This window comes from Pteropus vampyrus, unplaced genomic scaffold (assembly GCF_000151845.1).
Source record: "Pteropus vampyrus isolate Shadow unplaced genomic scaffold, Pvam_2.0 Scaffold51, whole genome shotgun sequence".
NCBI classification, from domain to species: domain Eukaryota; kingdom Metazoa; phylum Chordata; class Mammalia; order Chiroptera; family Pteropodidae; genus Pteropus; species Pteropus vampyrus.
The window spans coordinates 6,043,280-6,067,108 of NW_011888832.1; the positions used below are offsets into that span (position 1 = coordinate 6,043,280).

At 58.1% G+C, this 23,829-nt stretch overlaps 1 protein-coding gene across 1 annotated transcript in view; it reads left to right on the forward strand.

Moving 5' to 3' along the window:
• ZNF423 (zinc finger protein 423) overlaps positions 1-23,829 on the forward strand; it is a 268,917-nt gene that overhangs the window by 117,149 nt on the left and 127,939 nt on the right. The window contains exons 3-4 of the mRNA XM_011360164.1: positions 12,227-15,441; positions 20,335-20,419. Of these exons, the coding sequence (XP_011358466.1) occupies positions 12,227-15,441; positions 20,335-20,419 (3,300 nt within the window). The remainder of the gene's footprint in view (positions 1-12,226; positions 15,442-20,334; positions 20,420-23,829) is intronic.

A 23,829-nucleotide genomic window follows, 5' to 3' on the forward strand; every position in this document is an offset into this window, starting at 1 on the left:
GGAGGAGGGGAGACGAGGGGACTATTTCGGCATTTCCTTCTGTTCCTGCCAGGGCCCGTGTGTTGGGGAGAGGTGCGGGCACTCTGAGTTTGGGGTTCCCCATCGGGGCAGTAGTGGACGTCCTGAGTGCCAAGAATCCAACGCCGAGCTAAATATATGGATTATCCCCAAATTTCTGCAGCAATAGGGTGACTTATTATTGATTCACAGAGCACGACCAAACATCGCTGCATGAATTAGCAAACAGCTGTTTCTAATTTGAGTTTAGAACGGTACACAGAGGAACTTGTTTGTCTGTTCACTCCTTTCATTTATAATGAATTTTAATCACCGCTACAGGTGAGAAAAATGTAGAAACAAGCTTGTATCTTGTGGAAGAAACAAAGGAGAGACAGATGCTAACAGATTTCCAGTCTGTGATAAAAGGGATGTTTTGGTACACTTTACATGTAATTAGAACGCAGCTGTTTGCAGTCCCCGGTCCACGAACGCGGCCGAATGTGGGCTCTGCCGGTCTCTAAAGGGAGTAAAGAAAAACAGTGATTCAACCCCGAAAGCATTTTGCTTTTTGGAGAGTCGAGCAGATCGCCCTTTGCTCTGGGCCTTGGCGGTGCTGTTTCGAGAAAGCTCGAGGAGATGACTTCAGGAGACGCTTTCTCCTCCCTTGGGTAGGGAGGAGGCGGGCAGGGTGATGTTGGGGTGCGAGGGAGGCCCAGGCTGGGGGGCTGATGGGAGAACCTTCCGGAGCCCATCCACTCGCTACGAGCACCCCATCTTTGGGGAGTCTCTCGTAGGGGCAGATGCGGGGGGGGCCCTTCTTCCCCAAAGGGGCTGACTAGGAGGCTCTCCGCTTTAGCTAGTTTGGTCACAGCCAGCTCTCTCTCGGGCGAGTCGACTGTGCTGGCTTTTTTTTTCTTTTTCCTTTCCTGGTCTGTTTAATTTCTGCAATAAAACTCAAGCTCAATTGCATTTTCCATATCAGTGCTAAGTAAATTTGTCTAAGGGATGGAGCCGCCGGGCAGGCTGTGTGTTCTGTGAGGTCAGAGGCTTCAAGGGGACAGGCGGACGTCTCCTTCTAACTCTCTGGGATGGCGGCCCCCTTGGGCGAGGGGAAGGGGTGTCAGGGAATCAGACCTCATCTCTCGCCTACTCCACCGGGAGCCTGGAGATCCGGGTCCGAGCCCGAGCAAGGCTGCTGGTGACCCCGTCTCTCTGTCTGCACAGCGAGAGGGTTGGGCTGAGAGCTGCCGAGAGTCCTTGCCTCTCCGACATCCGGGATGGTGAATGCGGGGCCCGTGGGCCGTCGTGCAGGTCGAGTGTCCTTTGCTTTGAAAACCAACTTCTGCAGGAATGACTCTTGGTCGTTAACTGACACCCTCTTGATTGTCAGTCAGGACCCAGGGTGATGGGTCTCATGTCCCATCTGCTCACTGTGTCGTGTCCATTCCAACCCTGCGACCATCGTCTGTTCCCTCTCCCTGCCCTGCAGCCTTATGCGGAGCCAGGAGCCAGCAGCCAGTGACTAATTTTACAGTACTTTACAGACGTTCATTTATTTCATCCGTGTAGCAACTCTGCACCCGGGCTCTTATCCCCATTTTACAGATGAGGAAACTGAGGCCAGTCTCTTCACCTGCAAAACTGGGGGAGGCTAACGAATTTGGTGGAGCTCAGAGTTTCAGCCCAGCTGCTGGCCTCTTAGCCACCAGGCAAACGCGAACACCCCCAGGGCCCGGAACCCCACGTGACGGGCCAGGGAGCCCCGTGGGTGTGGGCGAGCGGGAGAGTGAGCGGATCTGGCCCAGTGACGGACTCGGCTGCCCCGTGGACGTGCTGGACGCAGAGCCTCTGCCTCCAGCTCTTCTCCTGCTCCTTCGACAAAAGCCAGACATGAATGTGGACACTTAAAACTGCTTGGAGAGTTCCTGGTTTCTAAGGTTGGCATTTTTATAAAATAACGGATAACTGGATGGCCCCCAGAGACCGTCTGGCAGGAGGACAGCCATGGCGATCTCCGTCCCACTGCTCAGCTCATCATTTCTCTCGGTCCGGCTGGCTGAGAGCCCTCGGTTGGGGGTCCAATTCCAGCTTCTCTATTTACCATCTGCTTTGTGACAATGGGATGTGACCTCACCTCTCTGTTCTGTTTCCTCATCTGTGGGATGACCATGCAACTGACTGTGCAAATCCAGCCACTTGCAGTGCGAAAGACGGACAGCAACCGGGTGGGGTGCTGGCTTCCATCCCATGCTGCCTGGGGGTGCGGCACCCTGCTTACTTGTCATGCTGGGAAAATGACCACCACCACCATCACGCCCCAATGGGATAACGGGAGTAAAAGCGCTGTGTAACATTTTAAATGCGTGCAAATGAGGGGACTGACAATGAATGGTACTAGTGGAGGTGACACCAGTGACCTTCATTTTCTTCAGCTGACATTTATTGAATGGTTGGCAGCTTTATGTGCACATTACCTCTTTCGTAAGGTAGACACTCTTGTCATCTCTATCTACGCGTGAGGACATGGGGGCTCAGAGAGGTGCAGCTGCGTGCTCTCGGTCACACCGCTAGTGCGTGGCAGCTCGGTCTGAGCAAGCTTGTCTCTCACCTGTGGTTCCTGCTGTGTCCCAGTGGCTATGTCTCTCTGCCTACGGACTGAGTCTCTGTTAGTTTATGTTGACAAGTTTGGCTCTCTCGGAGGCTTATTAAGGGTCTGGATGGTGACTGTGTGCTGTCAGTGGGCATTTCGGGCAGTCCCCAGAGCCAGCTGGAAACGGCACAGCTGGCCATGACATTCGGTCTGTTGGGAGGTGTGAGAGCCCTCAGAGGCCACGTGACCAAGCGTCCCATTGTGGCGGGCAGAGAACAGGATCCCCTCCGTGCCGACCGGGGCCAGCTGGAAGAGCAGCCCCCGAGAGCAGAGACGCCTTCGCCCTCCCCTCCATTTTGGCCCACTGACTTCTGTTTGCCCGTCCTCACCCTCGTGCTGCCTGCTGACCCCTGGTCCCCCAACCTGCTTATTTTTTATCCCCAAACCGAAAGAATGACACCAACTTCCCCTCGCTGTGGCCTCGCTGGGGATGATGAGATCACGTCCGCCAAGGCACTCTGAGCTCCCTGGAGAAGGGAAGGGTGAGGATGAGCTGCCATTATTTTTGCTAACGGCATAATTCTAATTCCAGGTTTCAGGTGGAGCCACGTCAGCTTCTGGTAGCCAGCGCGGCCTCCTTGGCCTGCCTCAGAGGGGAGACCCTTCAGCTTCCTATCCCCTTCCCTCCCTGGGTGGACTTTTGATGTGGCAGGGCTGGGGCCTCTGTCCTTTGTACCACACCCTTCTCTGTCCCTTTAAGAAAACCAGATATCTCGATGTGGGACCAGCTACGGCCATGACGAAAGGGGACTTTTTGTTGTTGTGTTTTTCTCTTTCAAAGTGCTTGAAAGTAGCCAAACATTGGTTTTAGAGTCGAAACTTGAGACAGGGACTGTCTAAGAAGCTAGGCAGACAGAGCATAGAAACCTAAGGACGCTGGGACTTCCTGCGCCCTCTGAGGTCCAGGCATGTAGAACGGGCTTAACAAATACGTGCTGAGTGAAGAAAATTCCTCGACTGGGAGGCCGCAGAAACCTGGGATGCCTGCTACCTGCCACTCCTCGTTCCCGTGCCCAGGGCAGACATTACTAATGGATCACAGACTCTTAGAGCTACCAAGGCTTTTAGAGACTGTTCATCGGGTCCCTTCTCTCAAGAGTTGGAGAAATGAAAGCACAAAGAGAGATGTACTTGCCTATGGCTATACGGTGCCGGGATCCGACCCCAGTCCGATAATGATCTCATCTGCTCTGGCTCATGGCTCTGGGCCCATAGCCCCACCCTCGAGACTCAAAATTCTACCCTCTGGCTTTAGCTTTGCTTTTTGGACTTGAGGTTTCACCCTCTGAGTCATCCTTTTTTTTTTTTTTTTAATGAGAGGTTAGCACATGTTTGCAGCTGAGTAGTTTTATTAGCCTGCTTCCTGCCTATAGAATTTTGGGTGTCTTCTTTCATCTTGTACTGTGTGTGCGTGTGTGCTTTGGTCCAAGCTCGTAGTGTTTCTGCTGGTATAAAGGTTTCTCGAGTGTTGTGGGTCTCCTGTGTATGTCACGGGGAGGTGCTCCCTTAGACAAGATGTTGTTCCCTAGATAGGTATTTTGTATATAATCCCATCTCTACTTTTGGCTTCTACTGAGGTGGCTCCAGGGCAATGCCCCCCAATTTCCTAGATGCTCTGCGATTTGATTTAGGAAATGTGTGAGTCACACCCTTAATCTTTTCATAGAGCCTTTGGTGCGACCTTTCGATTTTTCTGTGATAGTAACAAAATGTGCAGTCCCGCCCTCAGCCTTTTCTCTAGAGCGTGCTTTTCCGATAGTGAATCTCTTAATGATAGTGTCTTTTGCCATCTGGGCAGGCTGAGAATTTCCAGAACCATCAATTCTGGGCTCATTTTGGTTTAACTGTTCTTCCGTCAATCTGTCTCTTTCTACTAGAAGCCATAAGAAATGGCCACACCTTCACCATCTTGCCTGGAAATCTCCCGGTCCTACTTTCCACGTATCGGGGTGACACGATTCCACTAGGCTTTCTGCCACTCTTAGTAAGCGTCCCTTTGTTCCAGTGTCCGACCGCGCGCCCCTCGTGTCCTAAGTCCTCCCCGCCGGTGGCTTTAATGCCCACGCTCCCTTTGCAGTCTGGTCGTGATGACGTAGGCCTTGTCCCCGGTGACTTAGGTTCCCCATGACACGCTTCGCTTCCTTCTGAGGCGTCACTGACTGAGGCGTAAACATCTGTATCTCTGTGAACGATTTTTTTTTTTTTAAGGCAGCATAGTTTTTTTTTCTATCACACTCCTGAAAATCCTTCTCGCCGTGGCCTGCCGCCCAATTTCTAAAACCGCATCTGCATTTTTCTGGTGTTTATTACAGCGGCACCGGCCCTGGGAACCAAAATGTCTGTGCGTTTCCTGTGGCTGGCGTCACCGATGCCCGTGAACTTGGTGGCTTCAAATAACAAATCGTGGTTACTTATGGTCCCGTAGGTCCGAGGTCTGACGCGGATGTCACTGGGCGAGAGTCGCGTTGTGGGCAGGGCTGCGCGCCCTTTCGGAGGCTCTGGGGTAAAACCCGTTTCTGTGCCTTCCCAGTTTTTCGAGGCCGCCCACGGTCCTTGGCTTGCGGCTTGTGGCCTGTGGCTCGTGGCCCCCTTCCAACTTCGAAGCCGGCCATCGCGTCCCGTGACCTCCTTGTTCCACACCTGGTGTCGCAAGGCTGTTCGAGCAGCCTGCCCTACGGCCCACGGGGTGAGGAAGGCGACCAGCTGCATTCACTGGCGCTCGGCCTCAGAGCCTGCCTGGCCTGGGGGTCCACCGCTGACTTTGCCCACGTCAAGACGGGACTTTGTCTTTGTGGCAGGTGGGATGGTAGAGTGTGGGACTCCTCCTGGAGCAGCTTCTGCCACGCGATGAGCCCTGAACCGTCACTCAGGGCCTGGAGAGGCAGTATCGTCTCGCGGTTAGTGAGTGGAGTGAGGGTAGGGGTGGGGGTGGGTGAGTGAGTCGGCGTCTGCCACCTGCTAGTTCTGTGTGCCCGGGAAGTTGCTTTTCTTCTGGGAGCCCCAGTTTGCCCAGTTATGAAGGAGGAGATGGTCACCGAAAATGCTGGCAAAGGAACTGGCTTTTAGAAAATGTTCCATAAACAGCGACCACTGTGGTTTTTGAGCTTAGGCCTGGATCCGTCTGCTCCTTGCTGTGTGGCCTCAGTTTCCCCATATATGAAATAACTTCCTCTCTCTTCCCTGCCCTGGTGTTGAGTCCACAGGTATGGCTGTAATTGAGTCGAGGAGTATTCTGAGATAAATGGCCAGCTTTGGCACCTGGTGGGAAGCGAAAACAGGGCAGGCACTTGTCTCCTTTCTGTCTGTGTCCCGTCCTTCCCCGGACCTAGTTTGAGACTGGATTCTGCCTCTGGGGGCTGAGTCCCTGGTCGGCCTTGAGACAGCGAGGATGTCCCACCCAGCCTGGGATCTCGGCCTGTTGGGCCCTGTCTCCGCCTGGGCCTTCATACCATGGCACCCAGGCCCCCACTCTGGCCTGGGGTTTGCTGTGAGGGGAGCTCAGGGCCTCTCAGGGGGGCTCATGCCACAGTTTGCTGGAAGCGGCTCCAGGAAAGGGCCTCAGAGGTTGCCCAGTCCACCTGTGTCACAGAGGCAGTGGCTCAGAAAAGGAAGGTGACTTCCCTAAGGCCCCCCTCCCCCAGCAATAGAGCTGCCTCTGGGGTCCAGGGCTCCCCCCGATCCACGTTCCATCCACTGTACCAGGCTCCAGGGGCTGCTGAAAGGCAGATGGGTGAAGAGTTGAAGTTTCCCAAGAAGAAATCAGAAATATACCCAGATGGCCCCTGCGTTGAATTTGCATCTTTTCATGTCTGGAAAGCCACCTGTTGAGGTTCTGGCTGCCTCTGTGGGAAGCGCAGTCTGTGGTGGACCCTGAAGCACATTCGTGTCTGGCGCTCTTGGCACCTCGGGCTCCGGGGCTGTTGATCTGCAAGCCCAGGCTGCCTTGTGTCTACTTTGGGCGGGCCTCGCTGTCAGCCGGGGCTGGAGCTGACCCTTCTGTCTGGCTAGAAATCCTCTCCCGAGCACATCACAGCTCCACGGGATCTTCCGCATCCTGCCGTGTCTGCTTGCACCACAGGATTTTGGGGACCCTGCCCCGAGGCCTCCCCTCTCAGAGAGGATGGGCCGTTCCTTCCTTGGAGGAAGGAAACCTAGGTGCCAGGAGGCCCCTCCCTCTGATTTCCTCAGCGCCCGTGCTCATGGCAGACATCGCCAATTGATTTCAACACTCATTTTTTCTGAGCGCAGAAATGGCCTTAGAGTCCTTCTGAACACAGTGCTCTTAGGCCACCGCTACCCACCTGCCATCCCTGGGTGGCCCTTCTCTCTGGACCCCCCGTAACACACGGGACCCCGAGACTGGGGCCCATTTCTCTGAGCCGGGCCACAGCGGTTCCCGTTCCTGGAGCTTGTGATCGGGGCAGAGGGGGCACTCTACCCTGAGCATCATGGAGCTTCGTCCTGTGGGGCCCTTGTCTCCTTCGCGATGTTCACTTTCCCAAGGAGATGGGCGAGTGGCAAAGAGACCTTTTGGGGCTTTGTGAAGAATCGTCAGGTCTTTTCGTGGCCATCACAGAGACACTCTGGAGGTCAGGATAGTGTACAAAATAACCTTTCCTTTTATCCAGAAAGGATTGTGGAAACCAAACTTCCAGCTGCCCATACTTCGGTGGGGCAGCCGAGGCCCGGGGCTCCCGAGGGACGCTCTGCCCTGTGCTCTTTCCTGTCCCCAGCGTACCTCCCACAGGTGCTTTGCGTGCGCCAAGTCAGCCCCCCATCGCGGTCTGGAGTAGCTGGGCACTTCCCCGGGAACCTGGAGCTGCCTGGCTGTCAGCCCCTTTCCCCTCCCCCTCATCTGAAGCGACCGTCCCCCGCCCGTCCACGCACTTCCCCAGCGGCCCCCGCCTGCTCGTCTGGGACGGGAGGCGCCGCGGAGCTGAGGCGCCCAGCCGTTCCTGGGTGGCAGCTGCTGGGCACCCTGACAGGGTGTGTCCGTGTCGTCTGAGGCCACGTTCGGGCTGCCGCAGCGTCGGCCCCGTGGAACCCACCGAGTGTGACCACGTGCGCTCGGAGCCCGCCCTGCTCGTCCCGCGGCTGCGTCATGTTCCTTTTTTCTACTTAATTGAATTTTTATCAAAATTTCTCCCCTCTTTTATGCTTATTTCGGTTCTCTTCCTGCAGCAGACAGCAAAAGCCTCACGGAACGAGCCCACTTCCTGCCAGGTCTTTTTTTTTTTTCCGCAGGATTAGTCATTTTTAAATGACTTTAATCTCCGTCGCGAAAGTGATTCTTCTACTCATTTTGTCATATTTCTTTGTACTCTCGGGGCGAGGGAAGCCGAGGGCCTGGCGTTAGTCGCTCTGTCTCACCGATGTCCTCGTGCGATCGTGCGTCTCCCAGAGGAGCAGAACGGTGCGCCACCGTGGGCGGAAGCCCCGACTCGGAACCTGGCCATCGGGGCGAGTCCTGGCTCTGCCGCCTGCAGGCTGTGTGGCACCGGGCGAGTTCCTCAGCCTCTCTGGGCCTCTGTTTTCTCACCTGTGAATGAGATGATAACAAGTGTAGTTTCTCACCGGGCTATTGAAAGGATTGGATAGATTGATACCCGTCAGGCTCTCAGCAGACCGCATGGTCCACAGCAAAATCTAGACAAGCGTTTACTTGAGAGTAAAGGGGTAACTGGTCGAGCTGGACTTCCCTGGCGCTTGTCTTCTCCCTCAGTTCGGGGATGATCAAGTCAAAGGGGACCCCGAGATTGCCTTCGCCCCGTTTCTGCACCCCCTCCCCTTTCTGCACATCTGCCAGAAGGCGCACACGGTCACGGCTGCGCGTGCGTGGTGTCTCACGGTCGGCCTGGGGGGATGTCGCCACCGAAAGGTACGGGTCCCCTTCTTCCTCTGCTGCCGTCCTGCACACACGTCCCGGGCATCCAGCCTCCGCTCACACTCTCCACCTGCTGCAGGAGCCCTAAGCTAAGTGTCCCCAAAGCAAAACGCATTTGGAGAGGTGGACGGCAATAGCCAAGGTTAAATAATCTGAGAATAAAAGGCTCTAAACAAGGCGATCTGAGTTTGGGACTGTTTATGTCAACATGTCCATCCCCCGGATGAGGCCTTTTCCGTTTAAGGAGCCTTATTTTATTTCAGTTCAGATGATTACAGTCTCAGCCGTTGCTCAGTTTGCCACTCCCAGAATAATGGGTTTTGCTTCAGTTTTGAAACTTGTTTGCAGAAAAATACAGCCAACCAGGCATCCCCCACAAGCAGGGACTGTGGCCCTGGCCAGGTCGATTCTGCTTCTCAAAGCCTGGTGGGAGCAGGGCAGGTGGATCCTGCGTTCGCGGGAGACACGGGCACTCCGGCCCAGCACTGCCTAGGCACCTGGGCAGCCACTCACCTCGCAGGCCTCAGCTTCCTCGGCTCGGACATGGGATGTTGCTGACGGTTGTTTGGAGAAAGAGAAGTTAATTGCGGTAACAGAAGCACTTAGCACAGTGCTGGCACTTGGGACGTGCTCAGTAAATGTAACTGCTGATGTTATTAGCATCCGTGGTGCTAATTAGCACTAATTATTATTATCGGCCAAGTGGTGCTTTTCTTTAACAACTTTATTGATGTATGATTTGCGTGCTATAAATTCACTTGTCTTAAGCAAGCAACTCAGTGACTTCTCGTGAATTTACAAAGCCATACAGCCCTCGCTGCAATCCGGGTTTAAAGCGTCTCCATGATCTCGCCAAAGGACGCCTCTTGCCCATTTGCAGTCATTTCCTGCTCTCTTCCAGCCTCAGGCGACCACTAATCTGCTTTCTGTCTCTGCAGATGTACCTTGTCTGGACATAGCGCACAAATAGAATAATAGTGCTTTTTCACATTGATTTTTCTCAGCTACCCCTCACAGTGATTCTCTTTTCTCAAATGTGTAAAGTGAGCCTGAGAGGTTAAGAATGCAAATAGGGCGGATGAATAATCACAGGCCTCGCGTGCGTGCAGGTGTCTGCTCTCACCCTCGGGCAGGTGGCGCGAGGCCGTCCCGCGCCTCTCTGGCCTCAGCGGGCCCTGCCTTGAAGCGCAGGCCATGGCCTAGTCCTGGTCATCTTGGCAGAGAGGACTCGAAGGACATCCAGACCCTGAGTGCACTGGAGGCTAGACACGTGGCTCCCTCGCCCTCACACCGTGCAGGTGTGGTCTCGTTCACCTGACCCGTGGACGCGCTGGTCAGGGGGCCGGACTGTGGACGGTCCAGGTGCTGTCGTATTTCTGGGGAAGTCACTGTGACTGTGCCTCCGTCTCCTTTTCTGTAGAGTGGCAAGGGCCCCGGTCCCCCAACCGGTGCACGTGGCAGAGGGGTCAGGCACACAGAACGGGCTCCAGGGCAGCTCAAGCGAGTCTGAGCTAAGACATCAAAATAATAAAAAGCCGGTGGAGCCTGGCTAGCGGGCGGGGGCGCCGAGCCTCAGCTCCAGCCATCTCCTCTGCTGGGTCCCTTTGTCTGCGCCCTGTGGAACCCAGCTGGCAGCAGCTGGGGATCACCAGGCAGGGGCCGGGCCGCCTCTTCCCACATCTAATCGGAGGTGCTGGCAGCGGCTGCGTCCTTCCCGGAGGAAGGGCCCGTAACGTGAGGCCCCCAGGGGAGCAGGTGCCTCGCTCTGAGAGCTCTGGGAGGTGCCCACACCTCCGGGCTGGGTGGCTGGGCTTCAGATGTGAGGAGGCCACCGGAGATGCAGGATTCGGGGCCGGGAGCTTTGCCAGCGGTGCCCGCTTGGGTCAGGCAGATCTTCACACGGCCAGGGCCGGGCACCTGGGTGGGCACTGAGGCGGTGGGTGTGGCCTAGGAGCAGGCTCAGAACCAGCCCTGAGGGTCCATGCAAGACCCTTCGCTGGGCCTGCCGTCCTTTGAGGTCTGGGGGTTAGCCGGGAACAGCAGAGGCAGCTGTGAGGACCTGGTGTCCCTGTGATTGTGTTATGGTGTGTGTGAGTGTATGTGTCTGCAGGCGAGTGAGTGTGTGTGTGGGCGCATACATGTTTCAGTTTGTGTGTGAACGATAGTGGGAATGATAGTGTGTGAATGGATGTGTATGCATGCGTGTGACCGTGTGTGAGCGTGACGGCGTCTGTGGCTGTAGGTGTTGGTAGTATGTGTTTGTGTCTAAATTTGTGTGCATTGTGGGAGTGACACGTGAGCTGCATGTGTGCCTGTGAGTGTGCCGATGTGTGCAAGCGTGTGTGCCAGCATCTGCCCATGCCTGGCAACATGGTCCCCAGCCCCGTTCCTCCTGGAGGGTCTGGGCCGCCCCCGGCAAGACCTTCTGGGTTCCGTCTGCGAGGCTAAGCTGGGCGGGCGGGGGGCCGGAGAGAGCAGGCAGTGGTTGATTTTCCCAGGGTTACAGGAGCAAGGTCAGGGTGGCCGAATCTGAGCTCTCGTCTGTCTCTCCTCTGCTCGCAGCAGCCCGCGGTCCGTTTCATTCATTATTAAGTTCTAAATCCACTGACAGAAACTCGAGCCGCGGAGCTCACTCAGTTGAACCCGCGAGTTCGGGGAACTTCACTGGCTTCATCTGCTGCGTCCTGTGCGCTTTGTTTTCCCAGAAACGGCCAGTCTCTCATTTGGTTTAGTTTCCTCTGAGGCTGGATGGGCCAGTGAAGTCCGGGGCGGGATGGGGGATTGGGGTGGCCTCTGTCCTCCAAGAAGGTGGGCCACGCTGGGCATCCGAGCAAGGAGGCCCCCACCACGATGGATTTAGGGGCCCACTGGGCTCTGAGCTCTGTGTCCTTCTGGCTCCTGGTTCATCCTCTAATCTCTTATCATCTCCCGGGGTCCTGGGTGGACCTGGGTGAGCCCTGGGGGTGGAGGGGAGGCAAGGAAAACAGCCCCCTTACGGTGGTTTGGGGCGGGAGCCTGCAGATCCTTCTCAAGTGCCCTCTGCTTGCTCATTCCCATCGGTGCTCTTGGGTCCAATGCCATATGCCTGTGACTTCCCACCTCATATGTCTGTCTGCCACCTCGAGGAGTGGTTCCAGCTTCATCAGTCTCCCACCCCCAAAGAATGTGGTGTGGCCGAACCCATTAAAGTGCATCGTGTTTGTTTGCAAAGCTTTGCCTGTGCCGCTGAGGACTGGTGAAATTTCCCTCTAGGACTAGAGGTCGGAGGGGGGTCACACCCAGTGCCCATCGGGTGATGGGACTTGCCTCCTTTTGGCCCATGGGACCGATGGGTTCGTGAGGTCATTTCCAGTCACTTTGTCCAGGCTGCTCCCCTACCCTGTCCCCCCCATCAGGGACGTAGCTAAGACCGACTTCCTATGGGGGTACCCGCCTAGTGAGGCCCAGGCAGGTGTTGATGAGGGGAAAAGCATGTCCCCTTTATACCCTGCTGCCCCTCTGCCACCCCCTTTGCAGGCTGGAGGGCCCTTGTGGCCACTTGCTTCCGGCCCCCGGCTTTCTCCCCCACGCCCCCCGCGGCGGTTGGCCAGCTGCACACTCAGCCTGCGAGCTGTCGAGAGGCTTGGCTCTGTCCTTGTTTCTCGGCGGCCCTGGGAATTGCCTCTAATCTCCTTTCTGCCTTCCCCCTGCAGATGGTGACGACGACCCGCAACTCTCCTGGGTGGCCTCGTCTCCCTCCAGCAAGGATGTTGCGTCACCCACGCAGATGATCGGGGATGGGTGTGACCTTGGCCTGGGTGAGGAGGAAGGGGGCACGGGCCTGCCGTACCCGTGCCAGTTCTGCGACAAGTCCTTCATCCGCCTGAGCTACCTGAAGAGGCACGAACAGATCCACAGCGATAAGCTGCCGTTCAAGTGCACCTACTGCAGCCGCCTCTTCAAGCACAAGAGGAGCCGCGACCGGCACATCAAGCTGCACACGGGCGACAAGAAGTACCACTGCCACGAGTGCGAGGCGGCCTTCTCCCGCAGCGACCACCTCAAGATCCACCTGAAGACGCACAGCTCCAGCAAGCCTTTCAAGTGCTCCGTGTGCAAGCGCGGCTTCTCCTCCACCAGCTCGCTGCAGAGCCACATGCAAGCCCACAAGAAGAACAAGGAGCACCTGGCCAAGTCGGAGAAGGAGGCCAAGAAGGACGACTTCATGTGTGACTACTGCGAGGACACCTTCAGCCAGACCGAGGAGCTGGAGAAGCACGTGCTCGCCCGCCACCCCCAGCTCTCCGAGAAGGCCGACCTGCAGTGCATCCACTGCCCCGAGGTCTTCGTCGACGAGAACACGCTGCTCGCACACATCCACCATGCCCACGCCAACCAGAAACACAAGTGCCCCATGTGCCCCGAGCAGTTCTCCTCCGTGGAGGGCGTCTACTGCCACCTGGACAGCCACCGGCAGCCCGACTCCAGCAACCACAGCATCAGCCCCGACCCCGTGCTGGGCAGCGTGGCCTCCATGAGCAGCGCCACGCCGGACTCCAGCGCCTCCGTGGAGCGTGGCTCCACGCCGGACTCCACCTTGAAGCCGCTGCGGGGCCAGAAGAAGATGCGGGAGGACGGGCAGGGCTGGTCCAAGGTGGTCTACAGCTGCCCCTACTGCTCCAAGCGGGACTTTAACAGCCTGGCCGTGCTGGAGATCCACCTGAAGACCATCCACGCGGACAAGCCGCAGCAGAGCCACACCTGCCAGATCTGCCTGGACTCCATGCCCACCCTGTACAACCTCAACGAGCACGTCCGCAAGCTGCACAAGAACCACGCCTACCCCGTGATGCAGTTCGGCAACATGTCCGCCTTCCACTGCAACTACTGCCCGGAGATGTTCGCCGACATCAACAGCCTGCAGGAGCACATCCGCGTGTCCCACTGCGGCCCCAACGCCAACCCGCCCGACGGCAGCAACGCCTTCTTCTGCAACCAGTGCTCCATGGGCTTCCTGACCGAGTCCTCCCTCACCGAGCACATCCAGCAGGCCCACTGCAGTGTCGGCAGCGCCAAGCTGGAGTCCCCGGTCGTGCAGCCCACGCAGTCCTTCATGGAGGTCTACTCCTGCCCCTACTGCACCAACTCGCCCATCTTCGGCTCCATCCTGAAGCTCACCAAGCACATCAAGGAGAACCACAAGAACATCCCGCTGGCCCACAGCAAGAAGTCCAAGGCGGAGCAGAGCCCGGTCTCCTCCGACGTGGAGGTGTCGTCCCCGAAGCGGCAGCGGCTCTCGGCGAGCGCCAACTCCATCTCCAACGGCGAGTACCCCTGTAATCAGTGCGACCTCAAGTTCTCCAACTTCGAGAGCTTCCAGACCCACCTGAAGCTGCACCTGGAGCTGCTGCTGCGGAAGCAGGCGTGCCCCCAGTGCAAAGAGGACTTCGACTCCCAGGAGTCGCTCCTGCAGCACCTGACGGTGCATTACATGACCACGTCGACCCACTACGTGTGCGAGAGCTGCGACAAGCAGTTCTCCTCGGTGGACGACCTGCAGAAGCACCTGCTGGACATGCACACCTTCGTGCTCTACCACTGCACCCTGTGTCAGGAGGTCTTCGACTCCAAGGTGTCCATCCAGGTGCACCTGGCGGTGAAGCACAGCAACGAGAAGAAGATGTACCGCTGCACGGCCTGCAACTGGGACTTCCGCAAGGAGGCCGACCTGCAGGTGCACGTCAAGCACAGCCACCTGGGCAACCCGGCCAAGGCCCACAAGTGCATCTTCTGCGGGGAGACCTTCAGCACCGAGGTGGAGCTGCAGTGCCACATCACCACGCACAGCAAGAAGTACAACTGCAAGTTCTGCAGCAAGGCCTTCCACGCCATCATCCTGCTGGAGAAGCACCTGCGGGAGAAGCACTGCGTGTTCGACGCCGCCACCGAGAACGGCACAGCCAACGGGGTGCCCTCCGCCGCCGCCAAGAAGGCGGAGCCCGCGGACCTGCAGGGCATGCTGCTTAAGAACCCCGAGGCTCCCAACAGCCACGAGGCCAGCGAGGACGACGTGGACGCGTCGGAGCCCATGTACGGCTGCGACATCTGCGGGGCGGCCTACACCATGGAGGTGCTGCTACAGAACCACCGGCTCCGGGACCACAACATCCGGCCGGGCGAGGACGACGGCTCGCGCAAGAAGGCGGAGTTTATCAAGGGCAGCCACAAGTGCAACGTGTGCTCGCGGACTTTCTTCTCCGAGAGCGGGCTGCGGGAGCACCTGCAGACGCACCGCGGCCCGGCCAAGCACTACATGTGCCCCATCTGCGGCGAGCGCTTCCCCTCGCTGCTGACGCTCACCGAGCACAAGGTGACCCACAGCAAGAGCCTGGACACGGGCACCTGTCGCATCTGCAAGATGCCCCTGCAGAGCGAGGAGGAGTTTATCGAGCACTGCCAGATGCACCCCGACCTGCGCAACTCGCTCACAGGCTTCCGCTGCGTGGTCTGCATGCAGACGGTCACCTCCACGCTGGAGCTCAAGATCCACGGCACCTTCCACATGCAGAAGCTGGCGGGCAGCTCGGCGGCGTCCTCCCCCAACGGCCAGGGGCTGCAGAAGCTCTACAAATGCGCCCTGTGCCTCAAAGACTTCCGCAGCAAGCAGGACCTGGTGAAGCTGGACGTCAACGGGCTGCCCTACGGCCTCTGCGCCGGCTGCATGGCCCGCAGCGCCAACGGACAGGTGGGCGGCCTGGCCCCGCCCGAGCCCGCCGACCGGCCCTGCGCCGGCCTCCGCTGCCCCGAGTGCAGCGTCAAATTCGAGAGTGCCGAGGACCTGGAGAGCCACATGCAGGTGGACCACCGTGACCTCACGCCAGAGACCAGTGGGCCCCGGAAAGGTGCCCAGACGTCACCGGTGCCCCGGGTAAGTGCAGCTGCCCGAGCCTGCCCACTGCTCTTTGAGGCCCGCCCCCTGCTCCTTGGGCTCCGCCCCCTGTGCCTCGGGCTCCGCCCCCTGTGCCTCGGGCCACGCCCCCTGCACCTTGGGCTCCGCCCCTGCGCATCGGGCCACGCCCCCTGCGCCTTGGGCCCGCCCCCTGCGCCTTGGGCTCCGTCCTGGTGGGGTCTGCGGATGTCCAGAGCAGCCACTCGTGCTGAGCTCTGCGCTTCCTGGTGGCACTCCCTTTAGTAGCCCAGAGAAGCCGCTGTCACGCAGCGGTCAAGCACATCCGTTCTGCCGTTGACTCCGAGTTTAAACCCCCGAGTTGCCATGTCCCTTCCAGCTGCGAGACATACAAACACTACTGGTCTCTCTGGGCCTTGTTTGCCAAGTGCTCATCTACGAAAGGGGAATAATTGTCTTGGCTTCATAGAATTGTCACGAGGGGCCCGTGGCATAATCCAGGTAAAGAGCTAGTACGGTGGTGCAGTGGTGATGGCTGTCATCTTTGTGATTGGTTTGGGGTGGGCTTCTTCATCTGCTTGCTGGGCGTTCTCAGGAAAGTCACTTTGCTCTCTGGGCTTTAGATCCAGGGGTCTTTTGACAGTTCATGGAGCTAATGTACACATACAGGGCCTGGAGCCTGGCACTTGGGCTCGGTCGTGCTGGCTGTAATCTCTCGTTGATACGGTCATCATCAGAGGTACTGCTGCAGTTAGTGCGGTTGCTGCTGCGTGGAAGGCCCCAGAAATCGTTCCAGTTACCATTGTTAACGATTCATTCATTCATTCATTCATCAATCAAATTTATCCTGAGCACCCATTATGTTCGGGGTGCGAGCAGCCAAGGGGAGTTGGAAATGGACCCTGTCCTGGAGGCTCCCAGACCAGGGGAGTCACAGGCCCATAACCGGTGGGTTTCAGTGAGGCAGGGGACTCTGGGCTCCTGCAGGGCCCTGGGGACCGGAGGCATCCGATGGTGGGCCCAGCGCTGTGTGGCTCTCAGGTGTCAGACAAAACGGGCCAGGCATCCCCATCGAGTCAGGGTCGTCTATCCCCAGACTGAGGAGGTGCCAAGAAGATCTCGGGGACACCTGTCCCTGGAGGGCTCCTGTCTGCCACAGACGCCTGCTGGAAGACAGAGCTGTTTGCCGAGGGCTTTCACTGCGAGATCATAGGGGGCGAGTTTGTGAGAGAATGAGGGGGCGCCACAGGGGAAGGGGCACCCTACAGTGGTCCTGAGCAGGGGTCCCTGCCAGAGCAGTGCGGCCCAGCTCTGTCCCCCCAGCCTCGGCTTGCTGGCTGGCCAGAATGGGTGGCCTTGGGAGCATTTGGGTCCTGGAGTCAGGTGGTCTGACCTCCAGGACCTCCTTCTCCTGCATTAAAACCTCCCTCTCCCAGTACCCACCTGTGATTTGAACTCTGGGCCTCTGTCCTCGCCTGTCAAGCCAGAGGGTGATGGTGACGGTAACGGTGGCCGTGTCCGTCTCCAAAGCTGACATCGCCAGGGAGACACAGGGGCCATTCTGGTTTTGTGTCAGCCTCTGCTGTGGTTGGTTAGTACCTGTTCCTCGTCGATGGTTAAATATTGTGACTGATTCCTGTGCCAACCTCAGCGTTTTGCTCTGAGGATTAAAAGCACGTAGTAAACGTCACTTGTCACTTCCCCATTTATAATCATGGCTCATGTTTATCAAGGCATGAGGCTGTCCAAACACTATTTAATCCTCACAACACCCACTTTACTAGTGAGAAACGCAGGCTCAGAACAGAGTGCCCAGCTTTCAAGAGATTCGAACCCAGGCAGTGTGCGGTGCCACAGCTGGATCTCTCGACCAGCACTCTACGCAGCACCTCTGGAGCCCAGCTTGCTAGTGAGAGGGGAGAGGCTGGTGGGGTGGGGTCCAGGACGGTCACCCCCGTGCTCAGGTGTACCCCAGCCCCATCCCTGCCTCTCCGGTACAGCCCACTGGGGTTCCTGCCTCTCCGGTACACCGCACTGGGGTTCCTGATGGCCACGGGATTCCCCAGTCTGCTCTGGATCCCACATCAAGTACTACTTTCTAAACCCTCCGCTGGGTGGGCAGCGGCTCTTGTATTGTTTCTATGGCAACAACCTGGGAGCTTTGCCGTGACCTCTGTTTCAGCGAAGAGAGGATCCGGTGTCAGGAAGGTGGAGCCAGGCACCTCAGGGTGCACAGCGGTGTGAGGGCTTCACACCCAAGCAGCCTGTTTTCTGGTGCCCGACAGGCCTTCCTCGCCCTGCCCCGGGCCTGTGGGAGAGGAGGCGCGCTGACAATCACATCTAGGGGCCTGGGCAGGTGGGCTATTTGCAGAAAGGAGCTAGACAAAGCCTGGGCACCTCCCCAGTGAAGGCACAGCCTCTGGAGCCTTGTCCCCTGCCTGGGCACGCCTGGGGGCAGGGGCCCAGCTGTCTGTGAGCCCACCCCGCCCTCCCCCCGGATGCACGCATGTAAGAGTAGACTCTGGGGACTGCATGGGGGCTTGGGGGCTGGCAGGCTGGGACCCTCGGGAGTGTATCCATAGCAACCAGCTCTCGGAGGACTGGGTTCCCGTGGGGCCGAGACTGCTGTCGGCTGGAGCGTGAAGCATTAAGGTTTCCGCCTCCCCCTCTGTTTACGGGCAATAACAACATCACCCCAACACCAGGCCGGCTTGGGCAGACCCTGGTCCTCACCGGGCCCTCGCAGAGCCTCCCCTGCCAGGTGGGGCAGAGTGGGTGCTCTCACACTCAGTCTCACAGACGGCCAGGTGAGAGGGCTTGTCCAGGTCACACTAGCTTTCTGTCATCCAGGCCAGCACCGTCCAGGGTGACCTGGGGTGTGGAGCCGAGGATGGCAGCTCAGACGGTGGGCTCCGGAGGGAGCCTGCCAGGCCTCGAATCCCGGGTCCCCTGCTCATCAGCACAGGGCTTTGACCAAGTGCTTTAGCCTCTTGAAACTCCACTTTCTCGTTCCCTGCAGTGGAGCTCGCAGAGTGATTGTAAGTGTTCAGAATAAACGGTGCCTGCACGTAGTAGGTGCTCAATAAATGCGAGCTCTGATCTTGATAATGGAAATTCAGCAGCTATGGCTGTCTTTTCCCCCCGCCCCCCGCCCTCTCGACCTGCCTCCACGTTCTCTCTCCTCCTGGGGCCCTCTCTGAGGCGGCACAGGGCCGGCTCTGGGAGGCAGCCCTGGCCTCAGGCCCTAGGGCTCAGCTTTGGTGTTCCTGGGCTGGGCCCCAGGGAAGTGGCTTATGGCAGAGGAGGTGCTTTGAATGCCAAGTTCTATATGTGCTTGTGTCTCCTAGCGGGGACTGAAGCCCTAGAGGAGGAGGGGGTCTCTAGGGGATGCGGGTGGAGAGACAGACCAAGAGGAGGTGTTGAGGTGAGAACGGGGTGGGCTGGCCAGGTTGCAGCAGGAGGGGGGCAGAGGGGAAGGTCAAGGGCAAGCGAGTGAGAGTCCTCACCTCCCTGTCCCCATACCCATGATCCGCCAGCCTGAGGGACTGCTCAACCCTGCCCGCTGCCCTCTGCCCTGGACACGGGCACCCCTGGCCTCACATGCAAGACCACAGGGGCCGCCTGTGTGCGGGCCATCTGGGTACACACGCGCCTTGATGAGTTTTGGTGTGGTGAACTTGTGTGTGTGCGAGTGTGTGTGAGAGCACATGTGTACACTTAGGAGTCGTGTGTACACAGAGTGCATATGAGCGTAGGGCTGTGCACACGCTTGTGTCAGAAGCTGCTTGTGCATCCGTGGGCACGTTGGGCGTGATGGATGTGGCCATCGGTTTCCACTGAGGCAGTTGAAAGTGTGTGTGCGCCTCGGGGGATGAGACTGGATATGTCAGCCCACGTGAACGTGTCACCCCAAGGTCATCTCCACTCCTCCAAGGGTTGCACCTGTGTACCTGTGTGACAGGGAGCTGGTTGTTGTGTGGGGCTTGGCGCTATGTCCATGAGGGGCTTACGTGTGTCTGGTGAGTTGGGGGGATTAGCGTGGGGCTTACATGCACATGCTTGCACGCTTGGACATCTGTATGTGTGTCCTTGTGTGTGTACATGCCTGTGTAGGTGGGTGGATGGGTAGACGGTATAGGTAGATGGATGGATGAGTAGGTGTGCGTGTGTGTGTGTGTGTGTGTGTGTGTATAGATGGATGGGCTGACTATATAGGCAGGTGGATGGATGGATGAGTAGGTGTGCATGCGTGCGTGTGTGTGTGTGTGTGGTTGGATGGGCTGACTGTATAGGCAGGTGGATGGATGGATGGATGGATGGATGGATGGATGAGAAGGGGTGTGTGTGTGTGTGTGCATGTGTGTGTGTGTGTGGATGGATGGGCTGACGGTATAGGCAGGTGGATGGATGGATGGATGAGTAGGTGTGTGTGTGTGTGTGTGTGTGTGTGTGTGTGTGTGTGTGGATAGATGGGCTGACTGTATAGACAGGTGGATGGATGGATGGATGGATGGATGAGAAGGGGTGTGTGTGTGCGTGCGTGCATGTGTGTGTGTGTGTGTGCACGCAGATGGATGGGTAGACAGAGGGTGGGTTTGAGCACACTTGAGCAGGGCGGCCTCCCTCAGCTTCCTTTCTGTGGTTCTGCTGTGTGCCCGCACCTCGGGTGGAGCACGTTCCCCAGGCCTAGCAGGAAAAGCTCCTTTGGAATGTAGCCTGACCCCCCGCCCCATCTTTCCCCAGGCGAGAGAGCTGGATTCGAAAGCAGGTAGGAAGAGAGTGGCCTGGGGAGACCTGGCAGGGGACCAGAGCCACTCTGGGAAGTCTGGAGCCAGGACCTCCAGGAACTATTGCTTTCTGTTCCTTTTTTTTTCCTGACTGTCTAATATATATATATTTTTGGTTTCCAAATAGAAAAAGACATATCAGTGCATCAAGTGCCAGATGACCTTCGAGAATGAGCGAGAGATCCAAATCCACGTTGCCAACCACATGATTGGTAAGAAAGCGTTTGTCCCCGCTGAGCCGGGGCGGGCGGTGCGTCGGGTTTAGAGTCTGTGGTCCGGTCTTGGTGTCACTGGCTTGTAGGGGTCGTCGGCTGTTTCGGAAGTGGTTTAGGTGGCAGCGAAGGGGTCGGAGCCGGAGCACTTTCTCCATCCCAGCCTCCCTGTTGCGGCTCCACTAACATCACAAGCAAACTTTCGACAGCCTCTTCCGCTTCCCAGTGTAGATCTCCCTCCATTCCTGAGGTGAAGCGCTTTCCAGTTGTCAAGCACGTGGGGGCAACTATGCTTCAATTTTGTATGTCGTGACACTGAATAGATTTAACTGCTCACATTTGCCCGCTAAACGTGCTGAATTCCTCAAGCACATTGTCCAGACAGAACACTTAAACGTTATTACACGACTTCTCCTCTCCCTCTTGCATGTGGCTTTGGACTTTGGAAAATTCTGTCTTTCCAGAAGGGGAGCTTTCCGAGTCCCACGGTGCCCCCCACGTGGCCAGAGGTGTGGAGGGAGGAGGCCGCGAGGTCTTCCTTGCCTTCCGTGGATGGGTGTGGTCGGGCTGGCAGCGGGGTGACCTCCCCGTGAGACATGGCACAGCTGGATTTCCGTCGAGCACAGGGCTGGCCTGGGGGGTGGGGTGGGGGTGCAGAGGGGACCGTGGGAGCTTCCGGAATCCTGGTCTTCGGTGCGATCACCTTCTTCAGGACCGTGTCTTCTGAGAAGTGGGGCGTCAGGCCGTGTCCAGCATCCTGACTCTTGCTTCCTCCCCACTCTTCTTCCTCGTGATCTCTTCGTCATAGTCTTAGCAACAGCCATGCCAACCGGTACCGTTGCACAAAACCCTCGAGTGCATCCATCGGAAAAAAAATCCATCGAGGTATAGGCACCGCCGGTGAGTTCTCACGAACCAAGCACACCTGTATATCCAATGCCCAGCTGAAGAAGCCGACCGTTCCTGCACCCCAGAACCCCCCTTCCGGCCCCTCCCCCCACAGACGAAGGGTCATCACCATCACGACATCTGACAGCACAGGCTGCCGTCGCCCATTCCGGGCTAAACGAGATCACGCGGTTTCCGCTCACTCGTGTCTGGCGTCCTTTGCTCATTCACGTACGTGCCTGTGGTTGGACACTGTTCCTTTTCACTGGTGTATAATGTTCTGCTGTGCAAACACATCACCGTTTATCTGCCCCGCTCTTGATGGGCACGTGGGTCGTTTCCGTCCTGCCATGCACGTTCTCGTCAGCTTCTTTGGCGGATGTGCGCGTTCAGTTCTACGTGAGATGTCTCTGGGGCTGGAGCGGTGGATCGGAGGCTGTCCACTTCCAGGAGGTCCTGACTCATAAATTTCCAAAGTGGTTGTGTGGCATTATGCCCCCAGCACTGTGTGAGAGTGGCTCCAGTCAGTGCCACCACCCACACTTTACACAGAGGCCTTTTTTGAGTGTAGTTTCGCTCAGGGTGCGTATGGTCCGTCATCCGCACCTTGCTGGAGTGTCGCCAGGCTCAGTGGTTTGCGTCTCCAGCAGCCTAGTGACTCACGAAGGCGCTGACCCCGCCTCTGTGCATGGTGGGGCTTGCCCAGGGGCGAGGGGACACGAGGGGCCCGGTTAGGGCCCTGGGAGTTTGGCCTGACAGGGAGACTGGTGACTTTTTAATTTCTTCTGTTCGAAAGCCTCCTGCTGACGTAGAAGGTAACTACCCGTCAGTCAGCGGCTGCCGAGCGGGCTTTCAGGCAGCGTGTCAAGGAGGTGAAGATGGAGATGTCTAGAAATGCTCGCTTCTGCAGCAGGCGTTAATGTGTGCTCCTGTTTGTAAGCAGGGAGGGCGGACGCCGGCTAATTGGACCACAGCGATTTCAGAGGTGTTTCTCCCCCTACCCTCCCTCTCCGTCTCCCCTTCTCTACAGAGCTTAGAAGCTGCGTGTCCTCGGGCGAAAAGCCACTCCCACCCAGAGTAGTGGGAGACGCAGCAGGGGGTTTGATGAGTGGAGGGGAAGGAGTCCTGTCTGGTGGCCGGACAGGGCCCCTCGCCCACGCCTGCTCTGCAGTGCTCTCGGCTGGCCCGGGTCCCTGGCCACGTGGGAGCTGGAGGCCTGGAGCAGGCAGCAAGGAGCGGGTGGTCCAGGTGAGACATTTGCACAGTTGCAGAAAGTCTCATGGTGTAGGCCTTTGGTGCATGGCCACAGGCGTGGGCTGGAGACCTCCTCCCTCTGGCCTGCCCTCCCCACCTGCCCGCTCTCCCTGGCCTCGTCAGCTCTATTTACCAGAGAGCACCGACCGAGCACCTGCTGTATGCGGAGAGCTGGGGTGGTCTCTGCGGGTGTTAGCGGGCTAAGGGGACACAGGCCCTGCACTCAGAGGCCTTACAGCATCCCAGAGAAGGCACCAAGGACACGCCCCATGCAGCAAAGGGAGGTCGCACCAGGTGAAGATGCTGGCGGCTGCCCCGTACTGAGCCCACCATGCAGACACCTGGCACAGGTGCTCGTTCTACATCTCATAGAGGATGTTTCACCAGTGACCCAAGTCCTTCCAGCCGGGAAGGAGCAGAGCCAGGATCTCAGTCAAAGCCCAGCTCTCTCTACCATGTGTGGCTCCCCGGCCAGGGCCTGCGGTGGGGGGAACCCCACATGGCACAGCGATGGCGACTCTGGAGTACGTGTGCCCAAGACCACAGTCCCCACCAGTCCCTACGGTGTTTTAGGGGGATGCTTTGTGCCCCCAGCCCGCTCCCTCTGGGTACCTGAGTGTGCACTCTTGGGCTTACGCACTAGGGAGCCATGGAAGGTTTGGGAGCAGGTGTGTCCTGCACACGCCGTGTGCTTCATGGAGCCCAGTCTGGCTGCAGTGTTGATAGGGGGTGATGGGAAGAGAACAGGGAGCCACCTGGTCTGGTCCAGAGGCCGGGGAGAAGAGAGGAGGGCGCCGATAAACTGTGCTGGGCTCGTACTGTGTGCCTCCTTGGCCCTGGTGGCTTCGGGAAGGTGGCAGGGGGTGACAGTGGGGAGCTGTGAATGGAAGACAGCGGGACACCGGAGCCTGGGGAGGGGGTGGCTCTGCAGTTTCCGTAGTTAAACTGTTGGGGCCCAGGGTCCCTGTGGAGAGCTTCCCCTGCTAAATGGCCCGAGCCTGGAGTGGCTGCATGGAGCTGGTGGGGGTAAAAGTCCCCTTAGTGGCACCAGAGGGACTCGGCTGGTGGAGTAGCACTGTTCAGCATGGTGGCCTCTCATAAACTCAGGGCAGTGGGGGTCTGAGGCAGGCCCCCCCGGGGTCCCAGGCTGCTGGAGACCTCCCCCGGGAACGCCAAACTGGCCTCTTTATAGCGGGGGGCCTCTTTGTGGCTTGGCGGCCTCCAGACCCAGGAGTTAGGGTGGCTCAGGGACACGTCTCCTTGGAAAC